Source organism: Callithrix jacchus, chromosome 13 (genome assembly GCF_049354715.1).
Source record: "Callithrix jacchus isolate 240 chromosome 13, calJac240_pri, whole genome shotgun sequence".
In the NCBI taxonomy this organism is placed as follows: domain Eukaryota; kingdom Metazoa; phylum Chordata; class Mammalia; order Primates; family Cebidae; genus Callithrix; species Callithrix jacchus.
The window spans coordinates 117060623-117072500 of record NC_133514.1 but is presented as its reverse complement, the minus strand read 5'-3'; the positions used below and the strand labels follow the sequence as shown (position 1 = coordinate 117072500).

Sequence of the window (11878 nt, the reverse complement as noted above, 5' to 3'; positions counted from 1 at the left end):
CCAGCTCTGTGGCCTGACCCCTGCCCACCTCACCCCATTGTCCCTGGAATTGTCCACCTGGCTTCACAATCCAGCTCCCAGCAGTCTTGACTGCCCTGTAGAGTTCATGCACATCCCACCCTCCATGGCTGATCCTGCTGCAATCCCTGCCTGGAATGGGCTGCCCCTGCTAATCTGCCTAACTCCCACTTACTGCATATCAAATGTTACCAGCCCAAGGAAGTGTTTTTCTGAAGCAGCTAGGGAAACTTGGCATTTCTTGACCTCAGCTTTCTCCATCTGAGGCAGGTGTTGTTTTGAACTTCTTAACCCTAAAGACTAACACAGTGCTGGCACATGCTGACATTCAACAGATGTTTGTTTAATCCTCACTTTCCCAGTTAGTCACAAACACTTCAGAAATTGCCTGCAGTGCTCTTCCACATCTCTGTACTTCCCCTTGTGTTCCCTCTGTTAAAAACGTCCAAATGTACCTTGTGAACAGCGCCTCATCCTTTAAGACCCAACTCAAAGATAACCTGCCTGTGCACAAAGACTTTCCTACTGCTCCTCCGCAGAACTCATCCTCCAATCCTTGCTTCCACCCAGCCTTGCTCCTACACCTAGAGTGGCTTCCACGCAGCAGACGGCCTGGGCACCGCCTTGTCACAGTGCCCACAAAAAGGAAAAACACAAGAATCTGCCAAATGAGAGATAATAAACAAATAATAAATCCGTGGTTATGCTTCCCTTCTAGCTACATTTCTCATGCCTCCTTCTCATTCAGTTCTTGCACAAAAGAAACAGCAGAAGCATCCACAAAGTAAAGGACTGTAGGAAACAGAACAGGGAGAGGGAGGTTAGCAAGAAAAAAAATTATGGAACAGGCAAGGAAACCAGAAGCATGGCTACCCTCCTATATTCTACTGCTGGGTCAGGAAGGTTAAAGAATCCTGACACTCCAAAAGAAGATTTTTTTTTTTAAGAGACAGAGTCTTGCTCTGTTTAGTTTATTTCTGTTTTGTTATAGGCTGATCATACTCATTGGCCACAGAATAAACCTAATGACCCCACTCTTCTGTGGCCAAAATTTTAAAAACCACCACACAGAAAAGGAAACCAGGATATAATGGACACAAGAGCTTGTCTTTTCCCTGTGAGGGGGAGCTGCCGGTTTCCACTCTGCTGTCCTAACCCCACCCCAGAACCCTCCCAGCTTCACCAAACACTTCACTGGAAAACACACAAGGATGCTATCTGAGAAAACAAGTTTAATATGTGAATATTATAACCGAGATAGCTCTTAGGCTTCCCAATAATAAAGTCATTTGCATAGTTTTAAAAACTGTAAATGTTCATTCACTATGCAAAAAGTATCTCAAGGATTCTAACATCAGAGGAATATACAAATAATGTTAACTTTTTATTCCTAACTGAGGAAGAGAGACAGCAATCATTACATAGCATTTTTAAAATTTCAAGCCTAAGACAAAAATATTTAACAAAAAATATTAAAATATTATGTGGATGAAATATATAATGTACCATTTATAATGGGAGAGCATTTTAATGTTAATTTAAACGTTTTTTACAAAACTGAGAGATGCTGCACTTTATACTGTTACAAGCATAATTCATGCTACATTATAGAATAAATGTTTCCTAACTACATCTCTTTAACCAAAACAACCAGCTAAACCAAATACTTATTTTACTTGGATAGATCTGTAGATATGATGGGTGTAACTAATTGTTCAGCTAAAAATGCAATTCCATGGTGCTTTTAATGACTTAGGTACACACAGCTTTAGTTCTCAGAGGAGACTAAAAATAGTGATTTTAATTTATTCCTGCTGCCTACAATTACCCACAACCATGTATTTTTAAATATTTCCAGCCTATAAAAATTACTAATTTTTGCCACTTGTGTTTATCTGCATTTAGACTTTGATTTGGATAAATTAAGCTCTCAAGTGTTCCCTGCTTTATGAAACTCTGCATGTTGTACACTTCAACACAAATAAATGACTTGTACCATTAGAGGTTTAAATAATGTAATGCATTTCATGCTCAGCCTGAAGCTGGATCCCAACAAAGTTGCTAATGCACGTAATGATTAAGTGTAACTCAAACACTAACTGTGTTGTTGAAAACATGACAGGCAATAATTTGGTCTATTATATTCTGCCATTTAATTGCCTAGTACAGACATTCTCTGACACGTTATGAAGCAATGATTTACAATTATTCAAGCTGCAAAGGTCAGAAAGTGACATTATAATCATCTACATAGAGATCCCTTCTAATGCACAAAAAGTAGGTAATGCCACACACACACACACACACACACACACACACACACACACACAAAGAGTTTTACTGCATTAGTAACTTTCTATTTAAGGTTTCTTAAACCAACTAGGAATAAACAGTTCATAAGCACATTAACATACAATTTTAAAATGTCTGGAATCTTTTCATGAAACCAGATGTGACAGATTTAGAAAATGCCCTTATTCTCTCCTGATTAAATTCTATTCAACTATTTAACTCCACACACAAGAATCAAGATGAGACTCAGGGAAATCAATCAGTAAACAATGCAGCTCCTGTATCATGCACACTCAGGTCTACACTTATGAATAATGGCATATCAAACTTAGTTATCATTTCTCAGGTTTGTTGAAATCACAGGCCAAATACTAGTTTCCTACAACTCTTTAAGAAAAAAAATTAATACTGCAAAACAAAAACAATAAGCAAAGTTGATCAATCATATCCCTTTCATCTTAATGGGATGATACAATCTTTACACTTTTAGACGCTTACCTCTTGCTATTACACAAATATATTCCTCAAGTAAATGTAATAAATTATCAACAAATAAAAGAGAGTGGGAAAAAAATTATTTAAAGTAACACTTATAAGTGGGAAATATAAAACAGAGAAGGGGGAGGAGAGAGAGAAAGAGAGAGACAATATCAGAATATAAAAGTAAAGCACTGTGCAAGCAACTTTTAAAAAATGTAACTCTGGGCAAAAGCAGAAAATAAAAGTAGATGCAAGGAGAAGGTAGGTAAGTTTACATTAACTACATGCTTAGTGAAAACAGCCTAGAGAGGAAAAAATAAGTACAAATTAAAGTTAAGTCAGGAACAAAAATGAGTATTACAACAATTAATGGAGAAATAAAGAAAAGGGAGAGTTAAAGGAAGAAAAGTGGTGTACCATTACTGATCAGATAATTTACGTACATTGCTAAAAACATTTTGAATATTAAGTTTCCCGTCAGTAAAATGCGGATAACAAGCATCAGTCTACAAAGCCATAGAAATCAACACGTGAGACAGAAGTTAATCAAAGCTATTTATTAAACCACAATGCACTGAATAAATATTATTTAGAGTACTAGGCATAATATTTTATACATACATAGAGAATAAAATAAATTTAAAAGAATTTAACAAGACATGGTGCCTAAAATAATTTCTAAAGTCATTGAGATTTTCAAGTTTTTGACTATTGAAAAAAATAAAAACATCATAAATGTAATAAAAATATGCATTTGGCCTATTTTCTAAACACAGAATTATTAAATAAAAGTATTAAGTATAAAAAAGTATACTTTCTGTTATTTCTTACTTTCTCTCCCACTAACCCCTATGTCAGACCCATAACAGATTTTCAAGTTAACTATCCACCAAGTGCCTAAATATAAACACACCTACGTTCTACAAAATTCCTCTCTCAATCACACTTGGATATTTTTAGCAATTAAGAAACTCTACTTAAAAAAAAAAAAAGTGCTCCCCCAAAAGTGAAAGTAAAATAAATGACTCTCACATAAAGTTATACATAATGTGTACTAAAAACATGAAGTACAAAGCAATACATTTTTGAAACTTTTACCACCACATGAGCAGGTAAACCTTGGGTAAACAAAACTTAGAGTCTGAATTCTTAATCTTAACTACCTAATAGAAATTAGACATCTAACACATGCAGTTTCTTATGTCAAACTAACTTAAACCCAAGATATACAGTAGCTAGATGTGCCAGTGGGGCAGGGCAAGAGAGGGGAATGATACCTTCAAATGCTCCTGGAGATTCAAAGAAAATCGATCGAGGTTCAGAGAAGTTAGACAAAAGTTTAAAAGGCAGTTTTTGTTAAGGGTATTGCTAGTACACAACCCTAAAACTACGTGTTAGTGAGAAACACAAAACGTGTAGCTGATGATCATCCAAAATCACCTCATATAAAGATCTGAAAAAGAGGTCAATTACGAATAATCTGAGACATTAATATTGAGCTCAGTACTGTTTGCTGTTTCCATCAATTTCACCACAAAATAGTGTTTTTCAAGAAAACCAAGAGGTTACTAAGAAATAGAGTACAGTATTGTGAGTAACAATTTCACTTTAAAAATGTGACTGCCCAATTTTTTATAATTTTTGGTCAATCAAGACTATTTGGGAAATAACTCCTTATAACTCAAATAATGAAGAGCTCATTAAGAAAATTCTAAAAGACGAGACTAAGATATTAGCTAGTAAAGAAAAGAAAACATAACGCAGGACCTTCTGTTTGTGACAAAATTACAGTTAATGTTCCTGAAAGATCACTTTACCTTTTAAAGCATGATTTTGTAAAAGGTAAAATTTATAGCAATTAAAGCTAATGAAGAAATGCAGCATGAGCTGCTTATGTTCAGGAACTAATAGGTCCACTGAGCATTCTAAGATTATTTAGCCATCAATGATAATGAATTGACTTTGTCAGTGATGTTAATGTACAAATACTCTCTGGTGCCAGTAATCTGATTACCAATCCTTGAACATTTTTGTTTTTCACTTTAATTTTTAACTTACACACTGCCCTATCCCTTTGAAACACATGAAATATGGATCAACCTATGATACTTTTTCTGTAGCATTGAAGGGTACCTAATTCACTACCATTTTGTTTCAACTACATAGATCAGTAAGGATTCTTCAGTTTACTGCAATTCTTCAGAACTTTCAGCATCACTGTTAAAATTATTGCTACGTAACTTTTCAATCAAATTTAATTTAAAACATAAAAAGAGCTATTATTTCCTAGTCTGATGAAATTCAATGGCTGTCGTAAGTCTAAGAAATACAATTCTGGACTCCAGAATACTTGTTCTACATACGCACACATACACACAGCTTTCTCTGATGGCAGTATAAAACTCAATGTATGTATAATTATTTACAATTCTGTATCTCTGGAATCAAATATATGAACTATTCATGCAATATTTCAGGTGTATGTGGCAAGCAGTTAGTGAGCAGGGTGTGCACTGCTCAAATCATACACCTAAAGCCAATCAATTATGTATTCTTTTTGATGCCAGATACGTTAGAAATTGTTTTGTGAGAAACTTCTCATTCTAGGATCTAAGTAACCCTAATTAAAAAATGAATGGAATTAGATCTCTATGGACAGACTATGCGAAAAGTGTTTACTTACTTCTCAGAAATGAGAAAAAAGCTGCTTACTGCCACCTAATCGCAAATCTTCACTGGAGTCAGGGCCTCTGATGACACGCACGGTAAAAACAATGGATGAGATAGACCTAAAACCACTAAAATGAACCATTTGGCACTTCACCCTTGCAGCTAAAATCAGTAGTAACAAAACTCATTCTCCCACTGGTCTTCAGGGAGCTTTCGGGCCATCTTCATTTACTTCAGCTGCAAGTCACTGAACCATCAATTCTGCCAATGAATGTATCACCGACCATGGTTCATAAAACTGCTTGCAAAGGTACTTGCAAAACTATCCTAAGGGTCAAAACACGCAATTGCATCCTGGGATAAAGTGGACTGTCCAACAAATAACAGAACTTGTTTTTGACATAAAACATATTTACATGGTAGTATCAATCAGCAGAAGCTTCTACTAAAAAAGAAAATAAACCTCCTATGTGCACATTGCATAATTTAATTGAGCCTGTGTTATTTTGTGAATTAGCCATAAGAATTGCAAGTTTCTCAGGTTTCACATGAATAATTTTTATCTGATGCACTTATTAGTTAATTTCTCTGGCATAATAACATTAAAATATACTTTTAATCAGAAGTAGGGCATTAAAATCCACCTCTGAATGTCTTATGATATACCATATATGTCGTAGCATTTTAAAACCTTTTAAACATTTCTGCTAAATTAATTAGTCTTGCATTAAGACACCTTAGCACTTTCTATTAAATGCAACACATTTGAATGACAATTAAACATTGCACATGATTCTTCAGAGAAAGAACCATCAACTAAAAAAGAAAATAAGTTTTGAAATAAAGTTACACAAAAATGCATAACACAGTTTTCTTCAGTATCATCCCTGCAATGCTCAGTAACCAGCCATCTGAAATTAAATCTTTTGTTGTTTTCCTTATAGAATATGTCCAATGGATCCAAAGAGCTATTAATGTGATAAAAATTAAAGTAGTACAGAAAAGAAAAAAAAAACATACATATACACTCCTAAAGCTATATTATGTATTTTTTATGTCTTCAAATGGAATTTATAGTTCTCTCTGGCAATGTGAATGAACATCCTATAATTTAGTCAATTTATAGATTACAGGTTCAAATTGACCTTGTAGCCCATAAAATTGCTCATCTTCAGTACAGGATTAGAAGTGGGAGAAGAATGTCATAACTGTATTTAAGGAATTTACCATAACAATGGAAAGAAGGGTACGCATGCATAATTTTAGCCACTCTTACTCCTATCGGTTTTGAATTCCGAAACAAAGGCTATCTTGCACATGCCTCCTGGTTCATGCAGCAGAGATGGCTTCAGTTTACTCACCCGCAGACATGACACTTGTATTCCCTCATCCCAAGGTGCCTTTTCACATGGTTTCTGGCATCTCCAAGCTGAGCTGTTGCAAAATGGCATATCTTGCACTTGAATGGTTTTGATCCTGAGTAAATTTAACATAAATATGATTTGATTTTGAATACATCACTGATAGCTTAGAAAAGAGGACTAAATCTTAAATCACACCTTTAACCTAATTAAGAATTTCTGTGCCCGAAATGGAATACCTGCATTGATTTGTAACTTGAATAGACCTGCCTCCATAATTATTTTACTCTGAAGACTTTAATGTTTCAGTGAGTCTTCCTAACTTCCAGTAACAATTCTAAGATTCAAAGTCTAAAGTGAGACTGCTGAGTAGCACTAAGTAGATGAAATGAGCTACATAATCTTAAATATTTTTCTTACAATTCACAAAAATACATCTTAAAGTCACTCAACACTTCAAAGGGAACATTTTTAAAACACAAATGCACACAGAGCAGCTGATATTTTTAAAAGCATATTTATCATCACATACATTTCTTGTGGCCATCTCCTTGTCTCCTCATATTTCTCCAGCTTTGAATTTACTTACGTTAACAATGGTATATTTCAGATATTTTTCTGACATTGATAGCAAATTATTCTCTGTATTTTTCATAAGATAATTTATAAATATACAGTAGATAATTTTTGTGCTTTTATGATCATTTTTATGGTCCAAAATCTATGATGATTCAACAAACTGGCAGAATTGACATTTTGTTTATTAACTTCAAGAACAAATATTTCAACACAAAAAGCATAGAAGCAACAAAATTTTTTAAATTATTTCATAAAGAAATAAGATTAAGCTATACTAAAAAATGTGAAAATAAGATTATTTCAAAGTCTACACACTTAGAGTCAGTAACAGATAAGACTGAAACTGAAACATATTAACAGATAATCAGTATTCACATTAATGAGAAACAACACTCTTAAGCTATAAAATGTATACACCATTTCCCAACTTTCTAACCACTACATCTTCAAATAAATAAATAAATCATAATCGTAAAAACCAGTTTAAAATCAGAACAGTATGTTACCAGATTTGTGGTATCATATTTAGTACTTACATGGTGAAATACTCCCTCTACTACAGTTAGATAGAACATGAAATATGTGAACTTTAATAAATATACAAAAAGCTCAAATTTAAAAAATTATAATAAATCATATTTGATCAATGAACCTTTGTGCAGTGCCCTTGGAAAAAAAAATCCTCCAAGAATACTTTGTTGAAATTGTAGCACTCAGTAAAAAATTTTAGTCTTAAATTTCAATTTAATTCCCAAAAGCTGACAAAAAAAGTGAAGCATTTAATTTTAATCTTCCAACAGAAATAAAAAAGTCAACAGTACTAAGCACGGGCAGACAAGGTTGAATATTTCACAGTTCAATGACAATGAAGCCAGATCTCTTAATACTTCCATTTCTGCTGTTAGAAGTAGATGTAAAATATATTTAGCACCTGAATGGTTATATCTAGTCAGGTTTATATGTTTAAATGTCAAAAGCAGGTTGAGACTGCACCTTACGGCAATCACATTCTATAAGTCACATTAGAAACTACAGTTTATTTAAATGATTCTGAGAAAACTAAGCCTATCACTACTTTAAACATTTCACTAAGACATAGAATTCTATAAAGGAACTTTTGAAAATGAGTGAAGAACCAATTTACCAATACTTTAAATTGAAAGGCTCTAAAGATAACACAGTAATTAGGACATTATTAGGTAACAATAATATCAGGACTCCAAACGAAGAAGATAAACCTCTCCCAAATTTGTATTACAGTTTTGGCGAAGGATGTAAAAGTCTCATGGGTTTGAGTGTTCACTTTGCTCACACAGCACCTGCCATGTGACTAGCTCCTCCTCCTGTGGCACAGATGCCACAGAGATATGGACGTGGGGTCTCTGGTGTGTTCAATTTCCTGTGTGTGGCTCCTCTGTGGAAACCTCCAGTTTCTGCAGGTCTCAGTGATCACAGCACAGTATGCTGGCAATTCCTAAATGAGCTATTTTGTTGACTGCTTCACCCAGAATCACAGAGGCCTTGACTATTCTTTACATCTTATATTCAGAGTAGACTATGTTAACATCTCCTTTCTGTGCCATAAAAATTCAAATACTAGCAGAGGTAATACTTCTCTGCATTAAAAAAAAAAAAAGACCCTTCTTTCTTTTTTCCCTAACTAATAATGTTTCCATTTTTAAGTTTGCTAGGCACATTCTGAAATGAATGCAGGCATAGTGTTTATAAGACAAAATTATAAAATCACAGATCTCTAAATATTCCTCTCAGGTACACTTTGATTATTAAAAACCTACAATATTATTTGCAATAGTTCCATTTCTTGGAACAGCAATATCCTCAGTAGGTTTTTTTGGTCTTCATTTGGTCCATAAGGTTTTTTTCAAAGGGAAAAACTAAAGAGACTCTGTATCTTTCTGGTGTCTTATCACTTTATCAAAATAATTTCAAAATCGTTAAAAACTAGGTCTTCACTCAGGCCTACAGGGACTCCTCAACCATCAGTCATTATTAATTGCTATGAAGACATGGATGTGACATTAGCATTAAAGAGAAAATACCAAATGAAGGCCTTTAGAACTTGAAGGAATGAATGACATTGTATATTACCCAATACCTAACAGAGCCATCATCCTACAATCCTCCCTAACCATTCAAACACTTCATTCATTCATTCATGTGCTCCTTCATTTATTCATTCATCAAGATATACCAAGAGCCAACTAAGTGTGAGACATAAATGAGGCAGTCAACAATGGGAAGTCTTTGTCACTGTGCTGAAAGTCTACAGATTAACTCTCCTACTGAGCTGTCTGTCCTCTGTCACGTATTAAGCTACAAACACTACCAGTCCTAACTTTAGAAATTTTTAGTGAAGTCACACACTACCTATCTCCCTGGAACATTTTGAGATGGCACTAGCGACCAGAGCACTCTAAACATAAAAAATGCATGACTTCAGACAATCTGGTAGCTCAACAGTAGCCCATGCAACATGAAATAAAAGCTTTGACAGACCAATGCGGGAGAAATGAAAATGACATTTGTGGCCGGGCACGGTGGCTCAAGCCTGTAATCCCAGCACTTTGGGAGGCCGAGGCGGGCGAATCACGAAGTCAAGAGATCGAGACCATCCTGGTCAACAAGGTGAAACCCCGTCTCTACTAAAAATACAAAAGATTAGCTGGGCATAGTGGTGCGTGCCTGTAGTCCCAGCTACTCAGAAGGCTGAGGCAGAATTGCCTGAATCCAGGAGGCAGAGGTTGCAGTGAGCCAAGATCACGCCATTGCACTCCAGCCTGGGTAAGAAGAGCAAAACTCTGTCTCAAAAAAAAAAAAAGAAAAGAAAATGACATTTTTTAGGTCTACTAATGTAACATGAAAGGCAAGACTGCCCATTCTGGTCATGTTGATTGCTTCATAGTAGCATGCACACAGGGAGACTCTAAGGATGCTTTTTCCTACAATGCTTGATAACCAAAACTCATTTATTTCTTATAGAGCTGTTTTTATCATGCTAAGGATGGGGGGGAAAGGTTATATAAAACATACAGTAAATCACAAAATATGAAAACAGGGATTGGAAGAGTAAGCTCTTTTCCAGTTAACCATTAATAATAGTCTCTGCATTACTATTTTATGAACATAAGCAAAATATCTGAAAAGCAATTCATTTTAAGATGCTCCAAGAAAAAAACCTTGAATTAAACCTGGAGACCAATTTCCCCAATAAAATGACTTGCAAAACTGAAATGGTAAACTTGTAGTGTGTCCTCAGGAACAGGGCTCTTGGTAGTGTTTCAAAGCACAATAAAAATGTACTTCCTGATACGACCAACACATGAAGTTTAAGAAAAAATATGCTAACTTTTACTAAATGTTACAATCAATGATGTAACTTATATAAGTAGGGTTACTTTGTCACATATTGATAGTTACCTCACTTTCACATCCACATTAACTTGATTTTAAATGCAATTAATACATATAGTCAAGGAAGACTAATGGACTACATTCTGCACTTAACCTGGTGGACATTTTCAAATGGCACAAGTGACCAGTGCAAACCTATTTTGCATTGTAAACGACTAAATAAATCTTAATGGATTAAGAATGATCAGCTATCAACACACAAGGGAAATTAAGTGCTGAAATGCCTACATTGATTATTTTAAATTATTAGCCTTACTCTGTTCTTGAATTTGTATGCTTTTAGTGAGCTTTAACACATTTACAAGACTTATTGACTATAATTACAAGAGAATTCAAGTAATGGACACATCAATTATAAGCAACATGTCTTGACCAGACAGTTGCATAAAGAATTCTAAAAAGAGCTCCATTAGCATCTTCCTCTTAGTTTTATTCAGTTTCATCTGCCTTAAGAGGGCATATTAAGAAAGTACATATTTTCTGCACATGTGAGCAAGACTTATTTCTAAAACTGTATCATTCCAGAAAGAAAGCTGCAACAAGGCACTGACAGAGAAACTAACAATGCAAACAAATAAGCATTCGGCTTATTCCCGAGAAATGGCTGCAGCGCATGGGAACATTTGGGATCAAAAGTACAATGTCTGTACTTATCTAGATTAATCTTATGCAGGTTGCCCCTTTACTTCCTTCAACGAAAAACTTTTATCTATCTTTAATCACCCTAAACAAGTAATGACGCTTCCTACTCTTTTGTCTTCTTCCGTGTAACCATGCACAAAGTATCAAAAACTGTATGAATTTAAAGTATAGCTTTAATAATAAGCCATTATTTAAAAGTACAGTAAAATAAACCTTACAGTTTTAATGAAAATATGTTCATTGAAATGTGAATTTATTATTCAAATCCACTCATAAATTCAAGCATGGAGACAGAACTTGTCTAAGCAGAGCACATGATTTAGAAAAGCTGTCTATTTAAAATAAAGAATGTATGGCAGGTTTATAGAAACAGTGCAGCGAATTTTTACATAAATTTAGAACAG

The 11878-nt window shown here is 34.6% G+C and overlaps 1 protein-coding gene across 4 annotated transcripts in view; it reads right to left on the bottom strand.

Annotated features, from left to right (window-relative positions):
- Positions 1-11878, bottom strand: part of ZNF407 (zinc finger protein 407) — a 474883-nt gene that overhangs the window by 422463 nt on the left and 40542 nt on the right. For all 4 annotated transcript variants that reach the window (XM_078348272.1, XM_078348273.1, XM_035271367.3 and 1 more), the window contains exon 3: positions 6822-6936. In XM_078348272.1, coding sequence (XP_078204398.1) covers positions 6822-6936 — 115 coding nt within the window. The remainder of the gene's footprint in view (positions 1-6821; positions 6937-11878) is intronic.